This window comes from Notolepis coatsorum (genome assembly GCF_963971535.1).
Source record: "Notolepis coatsorum genome assembly, chromosome: 4".
Taxonomy (NCBI): domain Eukaryota; kingdom Metazoa; phylum Chordata; class Actinopteri; order Aulopiformes; family Paralepididae; genus Notolepis; species Notolepis coatsorum.
In genome coordinates, this window is record NC_140168.1 from 82,951,986 (window position 1) to 82,973,190 (window position 21,205).

At 46.7% G+C, this 21,205-nt stretch overlaps 1 protein-coding gene across 1 annotated transcript in view; it reads right to left on the reverse strand.

Moving 5' to 3' along the window:
* enpp2l (ectonucleotide pyrophosphatase/phosphodiesterase 2-like) overlaps positions 1–20,363 on the reverse strand; it is a gene marked incomplete at its 3' end in the record, with an annotated part of 151,295 nt that extends 130,932 nt beyond the window's left edge. The window contains exon 1 of the mRNA XM_084313248.1: positions 20,282–20,363. Coding sequence (XP_084169374.1) covers positions 20,282–20,299 — 18 coding nt within the window. The 5' untranslated portion in view covers positions 20,300–20,363. The remainder of the gene's footprint in view (positions 1–20,281) is intronic.
* Between the last annotated feature and the right edge of the window lie 842 nt (positions 20,364–21,205).

Sequence of the window (21,205 nt, forward strand, 5' to 3'; positions counted from 1 at the left end):
CCAGGAGAAGGGGCAGATATGCGCGTTTGATCCCAACACAAAAAAGAAGGCGCCACCCAGACGTGTCGGTATGAACCGCGTCCGGTGGCCCACCCCTAGGGCGTGAGACCCTTCCCCATATGTCCAGACCCATTCCGTCATCATCCCCTGACATGAACGGGAACCCATCGACAACACACAGGATGTCGGAAGAGGAAAAACCCCCATCCCAATTGCTCCATAAAAACGCTGTTTCACCCAAGCAAACAAGGCGCGCTAGTCAGCCAATGGCCCAAAAAGCACATCCTGAGCCAGCACTATGTGTGCGTTTGGACATACCCACATCAACAATAGGCCGTTTAGACCACCATATTGAATCCCCAAGACGCCCAGGGAAACGACAAGAGGGGCGAGATGCAATCAACTCCATGAATGAATGAATGAAAAAATTTACCCAACAGACTGCAGTACAGGAATACACACAATAGGATAAGGGGAGGCAGACCTGAGAAAGACGTTAGTCTTGTTTCCATCAGGGACCCTCATTTCCAATCCATCAAGACACATTCAACTCTTTATAAAAATAAAGAAAAGGCATCACCCGTATGACCCAACTGCACAGCTGGGAGTAAAAACCCTGTTTTCCACATGATTTTAATCCAGTCACCCCTTTTAATCAGAGTGTAAGACCAGACCCTCCCAGAAACACCTTCCCACATGAGACTACGGTCAAGAAAAAAGATATGTAAACTGTGAGACACGTGACCAATAGACTCAAGTTTGACACATAAACCGGGCGCAGCAGGCCTGTAAGCCCTGCGCCCAACCTCGACATCTTTAAGACACCAGCTCATGGAAGGCGTCGCCATAGCAACAACGCTACAACGGGCGGGGAAAACCCACCGGATCCTGTCATAACAGGAGTCGGTAGAATACCCCTTCCCCCCCCCCCCCTGTCAAGCACTGGCTTGGCCCTGACTGGCTCAGCAGAAAAGATCAAAAATCCCCTAAACCAATCAAGTGGGAAAGGAGGGGTTTATTCGACACCCCCTCCCGAAAACACACCCTCTATCCCTACACACAGAAACACAACCGTAGCCATCTTGAAAAACCTCCGGTAGAAAACAATGCATAGCATAAGCTAATACAATGCCTGCTACCCACAAAAAGTGTAAAAGGTTTTACAACAAAACATAAGTCGCCTGTGCGCGAATCCTATACCCGTTGCCTATGTCATACATAGGAAAAACGCCGAAAGAGAGTAACGGCTAGGCCGTGAAAAAGTGTGCGTACGAGCATTACTGCAACTAAACAACACAGCATTGTGAAAACACATATACTTAGTTAAAGCAATGGAATAATACCAGTTCTAATTGCATGTGGAGCATCAAGCTAAAAAGAACCTATTACCGAGTGTAAGTTGCAGACCTTGCTTAACCTCGTAACACAACACAACTCACCCCCCAACGTAAACAGGGTAGATCCATATATACACAACCCCACCATATGATTTGTTTGAAGAAACACACAGTTTGTTCGGCCAAAACACAGTCCCCCTTATGTCGGGGAACTTTTTTATTAAATACTAATAAAGTTTAAGGCACAAAATCATAGAGGGGCCGGGAAGGGTGTAGAAGAGGGGATACAGAGGGGAAAAAGTCACTCCTAACGGCGCCTGCCACCTCGCGCCGCTCGAGTCTTGCCACCCCGGGGAGCCCCGGAGGGACGGTAGGTTACAGTCTGCTGGACACGACGTTCCCTACCGTCTCCTCCGGTCTGGGATGGGCCGGCGGTGGCCGAAGCGCCGTTTCGTCCCCTGGCCCTCTTGGCAGGGCCAGCAGCGGCGGCGGAGGCAGTGGTAGCGGCGACGGAGACAGCTCGACGTCGCGGAAGCCTTCTGCCCCCACCGGCAAGGACGGGAGGCGGAAAATGGGGTTGGAGGACGGATCTCTCCTCTGCCATCTCTCTGCATGTTGAGGTCATCAATTGCAGGGCCTTCCCGAACAGGCCAGCGTCGGAGAGGGTGGCCGTCAGAAGAGGGGCTCTCTTCTTCTCTGGCACACGGGCCTGCTCCAGCCAAAGGTGACGCTGGCCCAGGGTGGCCAGGGCGCGCACTTTCCCCATGGCTATGGCCAGCACCTGGGAAAAGTGCAGGACAGCTCCCGCAGCCTGGGTGATCTGATCGCATTTTACCTCGTTCAGATCCGTGCCGCCCGTCATTATCCCCGATACAAATCTAGCCAGGTGGGCGATGTTAGACGCCGCAGCCAGCGATTGTGTACCAGCGATGAATGACTGGTCACCCCAATAAGCCAATCGCCTAGCCGACCTCCCCTGGAGGACCGGCTTGCATAGGGGTTCCCACACCATATCCGGACAGAGGAGCGCGGCCATCGGATTGTCAAGCCGAGGCACGCCCTCCCCCATACCTTTGACTAACCCCGACACCCGCGTAACTGGTACGTAGGCGGGAGTTAGTCCCATGATGTTGGACACCGCCTGACCCCGACGAACATAGGCCCCCATCGATGGGAAAAATGGGTAGACAACGTCCACCCCTCTCACTGGGGGACGCTGCCAGGGATGGCCTATGAGGTCATCAGGGACAGGTGCAGGCAATGGCAGCGGCAGCGGCACACCGTTTGCGGTGGCGGCTACCGCCATGAGCTCGGGAAACAAGGCCCGCAGTTCCCCCTGCGAACCTTCCTCCACCGACCCCGCATCCCTCGCATACAGCAGGCTGCGACTGGTCAAGGAGCCACAATCCGATGCGGCCGACAGTAGGGCATCCTGCTGATGAGGCCAAGGTGGTTCCTCGACATCCTCAAACAAGGCGCCCCATGGAGCCATTTCTCCCCCCTCCGGGGTCTCCGGAGGAGGGATACTCTCCTCCACGGGACCATCATACAAGAATCCGTCCGCCTCTTCCATGAAGTCCTCAGTTTCCATCAGAAATCCAGAGTCGGACGCATCCTCGCTGGTCTCCAGCAGCTCCCCAAACCCAGGCCGTTCGCGTCTGCACGCCACCATCTTGCGACGCGAGCGAGCAGACGCGAAAAGTTTGCGTCGCAAATCCTCCGGCTCCAAAACAATCCCCCGTTCATCAACGGGCGATTCCCCAGAACCAGAGGAACCAGAGTCGAGATCAGGCCATCGCCGGAGCGACGGCACCGAACCCTCGGCTCGTCGGTGAGGAAAACTATCCACCGGCAGTCTCCCGGGCTGGGTCGGCAACCACGAGAGTGGCAACAGCCCAGCACCGAAGCGCACGACGGAGGCGGGAATGGAGAACCGGTGGTGAAGAGTAGGTCTAGCGGGTCTACTCTCCGCAGAATACATTATGACCCAAATCTTTTCTTATACAACAAAGTGAGAGAAGAAAAGATTAAGCACAATGTAAACCAGTCACAACTCTTTTCAACTAACAACACGTCAAGTGGGGTACTACCGAGGCACTTCCTTGTGGTGAAAGCGAGAAGGAGGAGAGCAGGTGACCACACACCTGCTTATGAAGGTAAGCTGATGAGGGGTGTGGTCAGACTAATACTGGTATTAAAGGTATATTTGTGGAATGTTATTCAGTACGCGTGCACGTACGCGAGGGAGTGCAGTAGGTGATGCCAAGCAGAGCCCCTTAACGAAACAGAACTTTACTTAATTTTATTTTTTTTTATCTACCTTTTCTCCCCATTTTTCTATTTTTCTCCCATCCCCAATTTCGCATTGTCCAATTCTACCCTCCCCTGTCTCGAACGCTGTTAGGCCATGCCTCCCACAGGCCGGCTGCAATGTGGACGAAGCCTTGCATCACGTGTCCCCTCCGGTACTCGAGGAGGCAGCCGTCGCATCTTTTCACCTGAACGGCGCAATCTCTCAGCGGCGAGGGTCTGCGTGGGAGGGACACACCGCCCTCGTCGCTTCCTGATTCTACTGCGCAGGCGCACCAACCGACCTGTAGGAGTCGCTGTCCACAACGTCCGATCCCCACCCACCGGCTTCCCACCCCCTAATACAGCCAATTGTATTAGTATGAACGACCAGCCAAGCTGGTAGCAATGCCGAGAGCTGGGCTCGAACCCAGCATCTCCTGCGTTGGTGGTGAGCGCCTTGCCCACTGCGCCACCTAGCTGCCTCAAATTTACTTAATTTCTAAGATTATATCATTTAGTTATTTTTAAATGTCTAAAGATAAAGAAAGGGTTTTAAAAGTGTTATATTTATCTTCTCTTATAGTACCAGAGAGAAGCTGAGGAGAATCGACCAGCAACAAAAGAAACATTTATTAAAAAAAAAATTATAATTTACATTTTAAGATTTAACCTTTTTCCCTGTGGTATCGAAAATGGTATCGAATATCGATACTTTTCAAGGTATCGTATCGAAGTTCGAACTTCCAGTATCGTGACAACACTAGTTCAGTCAGTATGTTCTTCCTGTGCCCCAGGACAGTTCAGTCAGTATGTTCTCTCTGTGCCCCAGGACAGTTCAGTCAGTATGTTATCTCTGTGCTCCAGGACAGTTCAGTCAGTATGTTCTCTCTGTGCCCCAGGACAGTTCAGTCAGTATGTTCTCTCTGTGCCCCAGGACAGTTCAGTCAGTATGTTCTTCTTGTGCCCCAGGACAGTTCAGTCAGTATGTTCTTCTTGTGCCCCAGGACAGTTCAGTTAGTATGTTCTCTCTGTGCCCCAGGACAGTTCAGTCAGTATGTTATCTCTGTGCTCCAGGACAGTTCAGTCAGTATGTTCTCTTTGTGCCCCAGGACAGTTCAGTCAGTATGTTCTCTCTGTGCCCCAGGACAGTTCAGTCAGTATGTTCTCTCTGTGCCCCAGGACAGTTCAGTCAGTATGTTCTTCCTGTGCCCCAGGACAGTTCAGTCAGTATGTTCTTCTTGTGCCCCAGGACAGTTCAGTCAGTATGTTCTTCCTGTGCCCCAGGACAGTTCAGTCAGTATGTTCTTCTTGTGCCCCAGGACAGTGCAGTCAGTATGTTCTCTCTGTGCCCCAGGACAGTTCAGTCAGTATGTTCTCTCTGTGCCCCAGGACAGTTCAGTCAGTATGTTTTCTCTGTGCCCCAGGACAGTTCAGTCAGTATGTTCTCTCTGTGCCCCAGGACAGTTCAGTCAGTATGTTCTCTTTGTGCCCCAGGACAGTTCAGTCAGTATGTTCTTCTTGTGCCCCAGGACAGTTCAGTCAGTATGTTCTTCTTGTGCCCCAGGACAGTTCAGTCAGTATGTTCTCTCTGTGCCCCAGGACAGTTCAGTCAGTATGTTATCTCTGTGCTCCAGGACAGTTCAGTCAGTATGTTCTCTTTGTGCCCCAGGACAGTTCAGTCAGTATGTTCTCTCTGTGCCCCAGGACAGTTCAGTCAGTATGTTCTCTCTGTGCCCCAGGACAGTTCAGTCAGTATGTTCTTCCTGTGCCCCAGGACAGTTCAGTCAGTATGTTCTTCTTGTGCCCCAGGACAGTTCAGTCAGTATGTTCTTCCTGTGCCCCAGGACAGTTCAGTCAGTATGTTCTTCTTGTGCCCCAGGACAGTGCAGTCAGTATGTTCTCTCTGTGCCCCAGGACAGTTCAGTCAGTATGTTCTCTCTGTGCCCCAGGACAGTTCAGTCAGTATGTTCTCTCTGTGCCCCAGGACAGTTCAGTCAGTATGTTTTCTCTGTGCCCCAGGACAGTTCAGTCAGTATGTTCTCTCTGTGCCCCAGGACAGTTCAGTCAGTATGTTCTCTTTGTGCCCCAGGACAGTTCAGTCAGTATGTTCTCTCTGTGCCCCAGGACAGTTCAGTCAGTATGTTCTTCCTGTGCCCCAGGAGAGTTCAGTCAGTATGTTCTCTCTGTGCCCCAGGACAGTTCAGTCAGTATGTTTTCTCTGTGCCCCAGGACAGTTCATTTGTGAACATGCACCACTCTCTCCTAAAGCTGGAAACCAAGAGAGAAAACCCTCCAATCAGTGAATGGGGCTTTGACATTATGAGGTCATATAAATGTTTGTGTGAGCTTACACCCAAATGAGGTTTATATTCTAGCATTGCTTGAACATCCAAACCAGAATTAAAACCTCATTCGGGTGTACTGTAAGAGCTCACACAAAACATTTTATGACCTCATAATGGATGGGTACCTTTCACATTTGAACCGATACCGGTACCGGTACCTGTGAATCGATACCGGTACCCAACGGTACCTTTTTTCGGTACTTTAGTCTCAAGAAAGTTTATTTACCTACCTCAGTCGTGAAAAAAAAAATCCAAACTTCAAATAACTACAATTTCGACAGTTTTCGGCTTGCCATTGCTTTGACTGCTTTGTTGTTGAATCAAGTCAAATCCTAGGTAAGCATATATTGTGCGTGTGAACGTTGACATGAAAAAAAAAGTAAAAGAAAAGTAAAAAAAGAAAAAGAAAAAAAAATCGGTATCTCACTTGATTCGATACTCGGTAGTACCGACGTGTTTCGGTTCGGTACCTCAAAAGTACCGAATTCGGTACCCATCCCTAGTCAAAGCCCTATTCATTGTCTATGGAGCAGCCTCAGATTTAGCATTTTTAGCTTTAGGAGAGAGTGGTGCGTTTTCACAAACACAGACTCAACTCTCCTGGGGCACAGGAAGAAGAACATAACGTTTTAATTCTTAAAATGGGTGGTATTCCCCTTTAACCAGTCCAACCAAGCTAATTCCTGGACACAGTAATGTCTCTTTATACATGTTTCTTGTTGGCAATTTGGCTGCTTATACCAGCATCGTTGAAGATTTCTATGATTATTTTGTGGTAACTACTTTGGCCAGCCAAATTGTTGTGCCTGATGATAAAATGTGTTTGATAATCTGATTAATGGTAATATCAATTCTATGTTCCTTTGTGGGGTAAATTTAATTTATATCAAAAACAAAACATCAACTGATATAAACGCCATTGACATGGTAATTAATAAAGAAGTAATTGATTCTATTGTCAAACCTTTGACCCATGTATGCAACCTGTCTTTTCAAAGAGGTGTTTTTCCTAATAATATGAAATCAGCATTATTTCATATTTCATGCTGATTTCATATTATTAGGAAAAATTGGTTTCAAGATGGAGATAAGCATCAAATTGACAATTATAGACCGGTGTTCCTAGTTCCTCAATTTGAAAAAATATTTGTGAAACAACTGGATCTTTTCATTGGCAAATACAAAATATTGAGTGAACATCAGTATGGATTTAGGGAAAATAGAACTACTATGCAGTGATGGAGATGGTAGAAGAAATAACAAAGGCAGTTGAAAATTATGAGTGTTCTATTGGTATTTATATTGACCTGCAGAAGGATACTATAGAATCTATAGTATAGTTCACAGCATATTAGTGAGAGGATTGGAGAAGTATGGGATACTCTTAGCTGAAGAGCTTAATATTTCTAGGGGAAGTTATTGATCAGAATGTAACATGGAAACAACATATTAACTATATGCAAGGACATTTTTCAAAGTCAGTACGTAGCAATCCTGTATAAATCTATGGATATATTAAACTATAAGGCATTGTACATAATTTAGGCCTACTAAAATTTAAGAAAATCCAATAGTCTTACTGCCATTCTGAGCATTTATAAGGCTGATTACTATGACCACAGAAATCGACTGTTTATAAAGCCTCATGTTATGAAATGTAATGATAAAGATGGCGCCGCTATGCCCGGTCGCCTGTCTGTTCGCTCCGTCGAGATTGTGCTTACTTTTGTTAATATTTATAGTTTTAAGAGTTTTGTCTGTACAAACAGTAGGTGCATTTAATGTGTATGACCGTCAGTCACTTATAGACATCGGATTACGGGAAACTTACCGATTGGATTACTCCCTGAATCAGCTTTCCGAACCGCAGCAATGGCCTTTGGAGATTCTCAAAACAATGGGACCAGATCCTGATCCCAGGAACAAAGGAATCACCAGGCGGCGAGGGAAGAGAGCGGGGATCCGTAACAGGCTGAGATCCAGACGACACCGAACACCACTACCCAGTATATTGCTAGCCAATGTACAATCAATTGACAATAAACTGGATGACATCCGAGCAAGGATTCAATACCAAAGAGACGTTAGAGACTGTAACGTTCTCTGCTTCACCGAGACGTGGTTGACGCCGGACGTCCCAGACCACGCCATACAACCGGCCGAACACTTCTTCATCCACCGCAAGGACAGATCAGCATTGTCCGGCAAACAACGTGGAGGAGGTATTGCCTTCATGTTTAACAACAATTGGAGCGATCCAGCTAACGTGAAGGAATTATCGAACCACTGCTGCCCAGACCTGGAATATATAACCATCAAGTGTCGTCCTTTCTTCCTCCCGAGGGAGTTAACGGCGATCATCCTTGTAGGAGTGTATATTCCACCGCAAGCCAGCAATAGTGCCGCGCTCTCCAGGCTTCACGACGAGGTAAACAAACTCCAGGCAGCGAACGTTAATGCCGCCATCATAGTGGTGGGTGATTTCAATAGCGCCAATCTGAGAAAGGTATTACCTGACTTCTATCAGCATGTGACTTGTAACACCAGAGGCGGTAACATCCTAGATCACTGTTACACGCAATTCAAAGGTGGATACAAGGCTCATTCTGCTAGTGGCTTTGGTAAATCAGATCACGCGTCCATTTTCCTTTCACCAAAGTACAAACAAAGAATCAAAAGCACTCCCGTAGTCTCGCGAGAGGTGCAGAAATGGGATTTGACGTCAGAGGAGACGCTACAGGCTGCGTTTGACTGCACAGACTGGAGCGTGTTCCGCGACACAGATAACATTCATGTCTACACGGAGACAGTGCTGGACTATGTTCGTACTATGGTGGAAGAAACAATCCCCACTACCAAAATGAGAGTTTACCCAAATCAAAAACCCTGGGTAGACAAATCCGTCCGTGAAGCTCTGAGAGCGCGCACCAAAGCATACAACGACGGCCTAGTGGCAGGCAACATGAATGACCACAAGGTGGCGCGATACAACGTAAGGAGGACAGTGACAGAGGCCAAACGACGCTACAAGGATAAAATTTAACTCCAGTTTGAACAGGCTGACTCTAGAGCTATGTGGCAGGGGCTCAAAACGATGACAGACTACAAAGGCGCCTCCCTCAAACTGAACAGTGACATCTCCTTAGCAAATTACCTCAATACCTTCTATGCGAGGTTTGATGCTGGTAATAACAACACCAGCCCACAAGCCACGGCAATGGGGGGGGGGGGGGGGGTCGGCTGCTGATGGAGACGCAGTGTTCAGGGTAACAGAGCATGAGGTGAGGCGGACCTTTAAAAAAGTGAATATCAGGAAGGCAGCAGGTCCGGACGGCATCCCCGGCCGCGTCCTAAAAGTCTGTGCCGACCAACTGGCCCCAGTATTCACTGACATATTTAACCTGTCCTTAGAACAGGCTGTCATCCCCACCTGCCTGAAGAAGTCCACTATTATCCCTGTACCCAAAAAATCCAAGCCTGCTTGCCTCAACGACTACCGCCCTGTAGCTCTCACCTCCATAGCCATGAAGTGCTTTGAGAAGCTAGTAAAGGGCTACATCTGCTCCTCCCTCCCCATCAACATGGACCCCCTGCAATTTGCATACCGTCCCAACAGGTCCACGGAGGACGCCATAGCCCATGTGCTGCACACAGCAGCATCACACCTGGACAAGAGGCAGGGGAACTATGTGAGAATGCTATTCATCGACTACAGCTCGGCATTCAATACCATAGTCCCCTCCATACTCATAGCCAAGCTCAGGGACCTGGGCTTGAACTATGACCTCTGCCAGTGGGTCTTGGACTTCCTGACTGGCAGACCCCAGGTGGTGAGAGCAGGCAACTGCACCTCCTCATCCATCACCCTCAACATAGGGGCCCCCCAGGGCTGTGTTCTGAGTCCCCTCCTCTACTCCCTGTACACACACGACTGTGTGGCTCAGCGGAGTAGCAATACAATCATCAAATTTGCTGACGACACAGTGGTGGTGGGCCTGATCTCTGCCAACGACGAGAGGGCCTACCTGGAAGAGGTCAAGGTCCTGGCGGGATGGTGCCAGGAAAACAGCCTCTCCCTGAACGTCAGCAAAACAAAGGAGATGATTGTGGACTTCAGGAGGTCGGGGGTCAAGGACTACAGCCCCCTCAGCATCGACGGGGCACCGGTTGAGAGAGTCAACAGCTTTAAGTACCTCGGAGCCTACATATCCGAGGACTTGACATGGACCACACACATTGACAGTGTTGTGAAGAAGGCACGACAACGCCTCTACTTCCTCAGGCGCCTAAGGAAGTTCCAAGTCAGTCAGAAGATCCTTAAGAACTTCTACTCATGTACAATAGAGAGCATCTTGACTGGCAACATCACCTCCTGGTTTGGGAATAGCACTGCACAAGACCGAAGCAGACTACAAAGAGTGACACGTTCAGCCGAACGCACAATTGGAGGGGGGCTCCCAACCCTCCAGAACATTTACAACAAGCGTTGCAAGGGCAAGGCTAAGAGAATCATTAAAGACTCCAGTCACCCGAACAACTGCCTCTTTGAACTGCTGCGGTCAGGCAAGCGATACCGGAGTCTCAAGGCGAGCACAGAAAGACTCAGAAGAAGCTTCTATCCCCAGGCCATCAGGCTGCTAAACGAACAATGAACACTACACAACAACAACCACCAAACGCACATAGCACACACATCCACACGCACACACTCACTTTAAACAAACACACTGTAGCACCCACTCCACACACTTTATAGCACACACCCACTTTAAACAAATACACTGTAGCACCCACTCCCCACACTTTATATTTATTGATGAAGGATTGCACTACAACTCGTACACCTTACTGTAAATTGTACCTAAATTGTACCTCATCCCATTTCTGCTTTGCACTATATAGTACTGTACATTAGTACACTGCATAGTATTGTATATTATATGGTAACTCAGTTACGTCTATTCTGCATCGAACATTGTACATATGTCTATACCGAACACTGTGACCTCATTTTCTTCTTCTAAATTACATGCTATACTATGTTATTTGATACTATCTTGTCTAGCACAGTCTCTGGAGCGTAACAGTAAGAAGCATTTTGTATGAAAGTATTCTGTACTTCTGTATGACAACTATTAAAGAAACTTGAACTATAAAATAATGCAAATAATGTACAGAGCTAAATAAAAGTTACTCCCAAACTGTGTGCAAAGGCTTTTTTTCAATACAGGAAAGAAAACATGATTTGAGAGACGTTTCGTAAGTTTACTGTTCAAAAAGCTAAAAAAGAGATTAAAAGGAGATATATTTCTATTGTTGGGGTTAAGTTGTGGAACGGAACGATGCTGATATAATAATTCACTGAGTAATTCGCTTTTGGTTTTCAAAGAAATATATTTTTGAAGGTTACAAATGTGAAATTATTTTATTTAGTAATTTTTTTTGTTTCTGTTTTTGAGGCTTAATTTGATAAGAATAATGGGACAGGCGTGTATAAGCATTAGGCGTCAGCCTGTACCTTTTCAGTCACCACCAAAACCAAAGACTGTTGACAGTCTGGAATGATATTGTATAGGGGTATAAAAAGTATCCAGAAATTATAGTATGGGTACCGTCTCAAAATCGTACTCAAGTAAAAGTCAGAGTATCTGGCTAAAAACACACTTGAGTAAAAGTTAAAACGTTTCTACTTTTAAATGTACTAAAAAGTAAAAGTAAAAACGTTTTTTCTGACTGTCTATTCTTCTGATAGCAGGTGTTTAATCAAAGATCCCCGCTAGTCTTGCACAAGGACCACCATTGACTCAGGTAACTGTGCCATGCTCCTCCTCCTGGACCTCTCCGCCGTGTTCGACACGGTCGACCATTCCACCCTGGTCGATCGTCTCGAACACAGGCTCGATATTGGGGGGTCTGCCCTAAGCTGGTTCTCATCCTACTTGAGCGACCTCTCCTTTTCGGTCAGTTTGGGTGGACACTCCTTCCCCACAGCTAGTCTACCGTATGGGGTCCCCCAAGGTTCCATCCTGGCCCCCATACTCTTCTCTATTTACATCTATCTATTTACGAAATCATCCAGAAACACAATATTTCATACCACCTTTATGCAGATGACTCGCAAATCTACCTTCCCCTCAACCCCTCTGACACAGCTAACCTAGACTCCCTTAAAAACTGTCTCAGGGACATAAAAAGCTGGATGGCCCTCAACTTCCTTCAGCTAAATGAAAAACAAAACAGATATAATTTTGTTTGGCCCCCCCTCCTCCACCAAAACACTCTCCAGCAGCCTAGGACAACTCTCCACCCACCTCAAACCCCACGTCAAGAGCCTTCGCGTAATCTTTGACCCAGAGCTCAAATTCGACTGGCAGGTAAATGCCGTAGTAAAATCATGCTTTTTCCAACTCTGTAACATCACTCAAATAAAAACAATCCTTTCACCCGTCGACCTGGAAAGAGTAGTAAACGCATTCATCACATCACGCCTTGACTACTGCAATGCCCTCTACACCGGCATTAGTCAGGCAGCCATGTCCTGCCTCCAAATGGTACAACACTCTGCAGCTAGGTTCCTTACCGGCACCAAAAAGAGAGAACACATCACACCAGTCCTAGCCTCCCTACACTGGCTCCCAGTCCCACTTAGAATAGATTTCAAAATCCTCCTCTTGACTTTTAAGGCACTATCGGGTACAGCACCCCTATACATCACCGAGCTCATCACCCCCTACTCAGCACCCAGGTCACAAAGATCCTCCAACCAGGCTCAGCTGGTCCCCCCCCCCCCCCACCACCAGACTCAAAAAGAGAGGTGATCGCTCTTTCAAGGCTGTGGCCTCCAAACTGTGGAACCAGCTACCACTGGAGATCCGATCTGCCCCCTCACTGGAGATATTTAAGGCCCGTCTAAAAACCTACTTTTACTCCCTAGCCTTCAATAAACCCTGATTTTCCCACACCCTAACTCACACACTCCCATGCTATTTTATCCTGCCCCCTCCCTCTTGTATCTCTTCTTGTGCTCCTCTGTCCCCTGTGTGCTATACTGTACTCTGTGCTCCCCTATCCGTGTGTTGGCCTACTGTTGTCCTACTCTCTGAATGTACTGTCTTGTCCTGCTGTGCCTTTTTGTATTTTTGTATTTTATATTGTGACATTTTATGCTTTGATTGTGCAGCACTTTGGTTGGCTCTTGAGTTTTTAAACGTGCTTTATAAATAAATGACTTGACTTGACTTGACCAATCAGCATGGGTATGGGCGGGTTCATTTTCCATTGATGGGGATTTGATTGGCTGTTTTTAAGGTTAACGTTAGTTCGGCCAGAGAAACAAATATACTAATTAAAATAGTTGGACCTGTGAGATTTGTACTTTGCAGGTCTGCATTTTAAATGTAGGAGTAAAAAGTACAAGTATACAAACCTAATAATACTTGAGTAAAGTAAAAAATCCCCCAAAATAGTACTTAAGTATTGTAACGAAGTACAATTACTCAAGTACTTTACACCCCACAACACGATCCTGTGATGTACGTTCTAGACTAAGTAAAGACGGGGTTCCTGAACGTCCAGGATCCTGACATTGCGGTTGTTTTGCAGGAGCTTACGTATCTGTGCCCTCAAGGCAAAATTGTGCTTTGCTCTTAGATATGACACTTTGTTTACATTTTGTGTTTTGGTCTGATGCTGTAGGTTGGAGTTGAGTCGGGGTATAGGGGATGGGTTGCTATTGCTGATTACATCTCTGGGTTCGGCCAAGAGAGGTCTGGAGAAATTCACAGTATACCATGTTACAATATAGTTATAATATATGGTTGGCAATTGCACCCCATCCCCCACTGAACTCCAACCCACACATCGGTGTGATAGTAAAGGGTTAACCTTCTGTCATGTGGTAGTGAAAGGATTAACCTGCTGTTGTGTGGCAGTGAAAGGGTTAACCTTATGTGTATTGTCGCAGTGAAAGGGTTAACCGTTCGGTAGTGAAAGGGTTAAAGCAGAGTAGGTAGTATTTGTTTCTTCATTGAGACAGTAGGAAGGCTGAGAGGGAGACAGAGTAGGGGAGACACAGGAGAGAAGGTTATTGGTTGAGAGACAGTAGGAAGGCTGAGAGGGAGACAGAGTAGGGGAGACACAGGAGAGAAGGTTCTTTATTGAGACAGTAGGCAGGCTGAGAGGGAGACAGAGTAGAGGAGACACATGAGAGAAGGTTCTTTATTGAGACAGTAGGAAGGCTGAGAGGGAGACAGAGTAGAGGAGACACAGGAGAGAAGGTTCTTTATTGAGACAGTGGGAAGGCTGAGAGGGAGACAGAGTAGAGGAGACACAGGGGAGACGGTTATTTATTGAGACAGTAGGAAGGCTGAGAGGGAGACAGAGTTGGGGAGACACAGGAGAGCAGGTTCTTTATTGAGACAGTAGGAAGGCTGAGAGGGAGACAGAGTAGAGGAGACACAGGAGAGAAGGTTCTTTATTGAGACAGCAGGAAGGCTGAGAGGGAGACAGAGTAGAGGAGACACAAGCGATACGATTCTTTATTGAGACAGCAGGAAGGCTGAGAGGGAGACAGAGTAGAGGAGACACAAGCGATAAGGTTCTTTATTGAGACAGTAGGAAGGCTGAGAGGGAGACAGAGTAGAGGAGACACAGGAGAGAAGGTTGTTTATTGAGACAGTAGGAAGGCTGAGAGGGAGACGGAGTAGGGGAGACACAGGAGAGAAGGTTGTTTATTGAGACAGTAGGAAGGCTGAGAGGGAGACGGAGTAGGGGAGACACAGGAGAGAAGGTTCTTTATTGAGACAGTAGGAAGGCTGAGAGGGAGACAGAGTAGGGGAGACACAGGAGAGAAGGTTGTTTATTGAGACAGTAGGAAGGCTGAGAGGGAGACAGAGTAGAGGAGACACAGGAGAGAAGGTTATTGGTTGAGAGACAGTAGGAAGGCTGAGAGGGAGACAGAGTAGGGGAGACACAGGAGAGAAGGTTCTTTATTGAGACAGTAGGAAGGCTGAGAGGGAGACAGAGTAGAGGAGACACAGGAGAGAAGGTTATTTATTGAGACAGTAGGAAGGCTGAGAGGGAGACAGAGTAGGGGAGACACAGAAGAGAAGGTTCTTTATTGAGACAGTAGGAAGGCTGAGAGGGAGACAGAGTAGGGGAGACACAGGAGAGAAGGCTCTTTATTGAGACAGTAGGAAGGCTGAGAGGGAGACAGAGTAGGGGAGACACAGGAGAGCAGGTTCTGTATTGAGACAGTAGGAAGGCTGAGAGGGAGACAGAGTTGGGGAGACACAAGAGAGCAGGTTCTTTATTGAGACAGTAGGAAGGCTGAGAGGGAGACAGAGTAGAGGAGACACAAGCGATAAGATTCTTTATTGAGACAGTAGGAAGGCAGAGTAGGTTCTGGCGTGATTCAATCCAAGGCCAGCAGGAGTAGCTACTTGTGGTGGTTCCCTGAGATGGGAGTCTTAACCACTACACAATCTCTAGGCACCTGTAGAGCTCGCTTGTGAAGCCTGGATCATGACAAATAGTTCTAGTCAGAAAAGCTAGTGGAAGCCCTTACAGAAAACAATGTTAGTTTGATTGTCATTTCAGTGTTACCATGGTAGAAATCATTTACGATGGTACTGCCTCGATAAAATGTCACCAAGGTACAGTGTTGTAGCCGAGTCACTAAATCTCGAGTACTCAGTGTTCGAGTCCGAGTACGAGTCACCAAAGAAGAGCCAGAGTCGAGTCCGATTCGAGTCCCCATTACCCTAGTCCGAGTCCAAGTCATCAAGGTTGAGTCCACTCCACTCTGGCAGTCAAAGAGCTGACATACAAATAAAAAAGGTCTACCTAAATGACAACACCACCACCAAAATTTAATAATGTTACGGTATTAATATAGCCATCAATATCTTATGCCAAATGATTAGAGCCTATTAAATAAATAAAAATAAATAAACAACTGTATTTATCAATGAACAAGTCCGAGTCCTCGTCTGCACCTTCCGAGTCTGAATGCAGTCAATGATCGAGTCCAAGTCCGAGTCATCAGTGCTCAAGTCCAAGTTGAGTCACAAGTCCTGAAAGTCAGTCCAGGACTCTGACTCGAGTACTACAACACTGCCAAGGTACCACCTGTGTACTTAACTCTTTGACGGCCACAAGCTTAACCCATCTGCGCTGACTAGCTCCAGCTTTTCTTGACCATTTTCACGATATTTCACGATCTTTGCAGAGCTATTGTATAATATTATAGCTATGGAGACAATAGTATGGCTCATTTGACAGACACTATTTCTAGTCCAACATGTAAAAAATAGTTTGTTTCTACACACTGTAGTTTGTAGTTTATTACACGCTAAACATCGCCCATTTCCAAAATAATCCTGTCTTTTTCCATAGATCGCGAGATAAGACGCGGTATATGCAATAAGCCCAAATCGTTCTGGTTGATCCCCTGAAACCCCAAATACTCCCAAATCAAAGCTATATACCATGTACACATTAGGCTTGGGCGGTATGACTTTCTTCATACCGTTATACCTTGATTACCTAATACCCCGGTATACGGTATATGACGGTATGACTTTCATTATCATCAGCGGGGGGGGGGGGGGGGGGGCAACCCGTGTTACCAAGTAAACAAATCACGGAGATGGCCAGTTCGCCCGCAGCCTCCTAGTGCTAATGTTAAGCTCTCAGAATGGTAGCAGTTAGCCTGCAGCATCTAGTGCTAACGTTAAGCTCTCAGAATGGTAGCAGTTAGCCCGCAGCATCTAGTGCTAACGTTAAGCTCTCAGAATGGTAGCAGTTCGCCCGCAGCATCTAGTGCTAACGTTAAGCTCTCAGAATGGTAGCAGTCCTCCCGCAGCATCTAGTGCTAACGTTAAGCTCTCAGAATGGTAGCAGTTCGCCCGCAGCATCTAGTGCTAACGTTAAGCTCTCAGAATGGTAGCAGTTAGCCCGCAGCATCGAGTGCTAACGTTAAGCTCTCAGAATGGTAGCAGTTCGCCCGCAGCATCGAGTGCTAACGTTAAGCTCTCAGAATGGTAGCAGTTAGCCCGCAGCATCTAGTGCTAACGTTAAGCTCTCAGAATGGTAGCAGTTAGCCCGCAGCATCGAGTGCTAACGTTAAGCTCTCAGAATGGTAGCAGTTAGCCCGCAGCATCCTACACACAACAACAACACACACTATCGTCACAACGCTTTACGGTATTTTCACAGCACTGTCGCAACATTACCGTAAAGCGTGAACACCATTGTGATCATACACAACACTACAGTTAGCTCTCAGAATAGCCAGTTAGCCCGCAGCACCAGCAACGGTAAGCGTGTCTCATTTAATTTCACTCACTGAAGCGGGGTTCCCCTCCTCCTCCTCCTGTGTGTAGAGACAACCAGCTCTGCATGGCTCGCCCCACTAGTGAGGACTAGTCTCGCCCTCTGCTGGCGCGTGTGTGCACTACAACAAAACTCCGGTATACCGTAATACCGTCATACCGCCCAAGCCTAGTACACATGTGCCTTCACAAATCATCAAGGGGGGAGGGGGGGGTTTCTAATGCGATCGTTAGAAAACGCTTGGTTTAGGTCCGGTAAAGTAAGACACTGTGATTGTTGCAGAAACATGTTTCAGGTTCGGTAAAATAGACATAGGGGGTCCTTACCTTAGCCAGAAGGTACTCCAAAAAGAATAATTCCAATGATCCCATCGGCGATCGCGATTACTCGTTTATATGTAATTACTTGTGTTTAAGGGAAGCTACAGGTTTTGAGGCAAGCAGATCTCCTAGCGATTGCTCTGCAAGAGCTCCTCCCCCTGAGAGCGAGTCTTGACAATCCAGTTCAGTCCAGTCTCTACTGATCCCTTTCTATCAGAGTTCAAAAGGTAGGTGATACTGCCACCTGGTGAGATTCGATCGGCATTGCAATTCCAACGTAGGCAAACGAGCCAGGGACACCTAGAGTGATCCGGATGAATGTTTAGAACGGGGATCAAAGGAAAAAGATCAAAGGATCTAAAAACGTATTATTACGTTTTTGGCACTCAAGCGTTGGCGGTGAAACACGTAATATTAGAGTTGAAGTGCCACTTCACCACAAAACAATACTGATTTATTTTGCACATGATCACACACACATCCAAAAACTTGAAACTGTTTTGTGCACATTCATTTAGTTTGACAGTTATTGAGAGTAAATTACATGGAATATGGCCACCAGTGATGTCATCGGGGACATTGAATCCTTGTGTTGTGTTAATTACAGCTCCATGAAATGATCTAAGATGAAGAAATTGCAATACCTTGTTTTATAGGGTGATAAGGAAATGTACCAGTTGACACACTTTCCACTTTCTATCTCTCTCTCATAGGGTGTTTCTCACACACACACACATGCACAAACACAATATCTATCCCTCTCTGTCTCTCTTACTATCACACACACACACGCACACACACACACAGCCATCACTCTATTTCACAAACTGCCCCCTCGCTCTCTCTCTTTCTAACACACACACACACACACACACACACACACACACACACACACACACACACACACACACACACACACACACACACACACACACACACACACGCACAAACACAATATCTATCCCTCTCCGTCTCTCTTACCATCACACACAGACACACACATAGCCTTCACTCTATTTAGATAAACTACCCCCATCTCTCTCTCTCTCTCTACACATCAACTTGTCCACACATATGCACACACAGCTAGGTATACATCATTATCCAGATACCTCTGTACATCATATCTACAATTCATATTATGTAAGTCAATGCTCATCCACATCCAAAAACTCTAAACAGTTTTGCACACATTCATTTAGTTTGACAGTATTGAGAGTAAATTAGATTGAATAGTATTGCCACCATGTGATGTCATTGGGGACATTAGATTCATGTGTTGTGTTAAATTACTGCTCTGTCAAAGTATGTATGAAGAAATTGCAATACCTTAAGGACTGCTACTTTATCATTGTATTGAGCTGTAATTAACACAACACAGGAAACACTGTCCCTGATGACATCACTGGAAGCCATATTATTCAAACTAATTTACTCTCAATAACTGTCAAACTAAATGAATGTGTGCAAAACTGTTTAGAGTTTTTGGATGTGTGTGAGATTATGTGCAAAATAAATCAGCATTGTTTTTGGTGAAGTGCCCCTTTAAATAATACCATGGTATAATCCTAGATTCCTATGTACCATGCTATTTTCACTACATTTTTGTGGAAATACCCCGATACTTTTTTGCAAGGGAGTGCGTTACTGTCATTAAAGTGAGGTAAATCATACATTGTATGCTACACAACACACCATCAGGCTGTCGAATATAAACAGCTAAGGGTGCTACAGCCAGGAGGAGCTATTGTGTGGCCCAGTGGATAAAGCATGTTGTCGTAAATCACAATTAAGGTTCATGTCCAAGTTTTGAGATTAACAACAGACAACTTCGGCCCGACATGCTGGTGAAACAATTTGCTGAGGCTATATCAACTCTATACTGTATACTGTATACTGGCACAATGGCAGCTTGTCCACAACCATCCACTATTATTATCCTAAAAACTAACATATTTAGCAGCTAAGAAATTAGGCAAAATTATCAAGCCACCCGGCAGGCACTGTCTGTGGCTGGTCGATGGTAAAGGTATAGTGTCATAATTTAATCATATGCGGTCTCTAATCCCATTCATCTGCATGTCTTGTTTTGTCTGTCATTACTGTCTGAGTGAAGAAGATGCCTCAAAGCTATACATTATCTCCAGACAGAGAGATCAGGACATCATTAGCCTATAGTAACCATTAACCCCAAATGGTCTGTTTACCTTCGCCGCCAGGTAAACAACTTTCGTGTGTCACTATTGACAGAACTATTCCCGGCAATTAATCATCGCCAACTGATTGCCCTATGAAGTTATAGGCACGCAGCGGGGGGGGGGGGGGGGGGGGGGTAAGCTGTCAAAATAAAAGCCACGGCACTATTATGTCATAATAATGATAAGCCTAAAATGTATAGCCTCTCCCGCCGCCAGAGTTACGTAATGTAAGGTTAATAAAGCATCCAAAATCACAAGAGGTTCATTGATGCGAGACAAAGTTCAGATCCCCGTCGTGGGGTCGATGCCCGTTTTTACATCAGTTCTGCAACCGCGCAATGTTGGCTTGCGGGCCAATGATGACAGTCGGACATGGAAACAAATTGATAAAACAAAAATGAATACAATATTATCCGAATATACAAAATACAAATTACAGTAACGCCTTACCGTACCCAATTTCCCAGTAGCATAGTTCCAAAGTGCGTATCCACGTTTTACATTCCCCAACGGAGGGGGAAAACTAGTCCGCAAATTCTGGGCAACGTTCACTGTCTATACGAGAAGAACACCTCGAATAATCGATGGCCCGGGCGCAGGGGTCCAGCTTCCTCTCTCTCTCTCTCTCTCTCTCTCTCTCTCTCCCTCTCTCTCTCTCTCTCGTCTCTCTCTCTCCTCTCTCTCTCTCTCTCTCTCTCTCTCTCTCTCCTCCTCTCTCTCTCTCTCTCTCTCTCTCCTCTCTCTCTCTCTCTCTGAATAATCGATGGACCGAAGCTTCCTCCCTCTCTCTCTCTCTCTCTCTCTCTCTCTCTCTCTCTCTCTCTCTCTCTCTCTCTCTCTCTCTCTCTCTCTCTCTCTCTCTCTCTCTCTCTCTCTCCCTCCTCTCTCTCTCTCTCTGTTGTTTGCCTTGCTCAATTTGCCTTTTGCTGCTGCTGCTGCGGGCCAACGCGGATGAAGTAACGTTGGTGACAGCTGCAGCTGGTACAAGTACAATAGAGCGCTGCTGGGGTGAGAGTCAGCACTAAACACAGTGCGTGTGTGTGTGCGTGTGTGTGTGACTTGTGTGTGTGTGTGTGTGTGTGTGTGTGTGTGTGTGCGTGTGTGTGTGTGCCTGTGCGTGTGTGCGTGTGTGTGTGTGACTTGTGTGTGTAGGATCGCTCAAATACTACTTACTTACTTACTTACTCCTACGCACGGCCCCACGCGGTCTGCGCAATGACCAGGGACATAGAGAGGGGGGGGGGGGGGAGAGAAAGAGGCACTCAGAGGGAGAGAAGGGGGCTGGTTTTTGTACAACGTTCCCTTATTCCACAGCTGTGTGTGTCTGTGACATGATGATAGCATGGTCTCTTTCTCAGCAGCATTGTCGTTTGTCATTA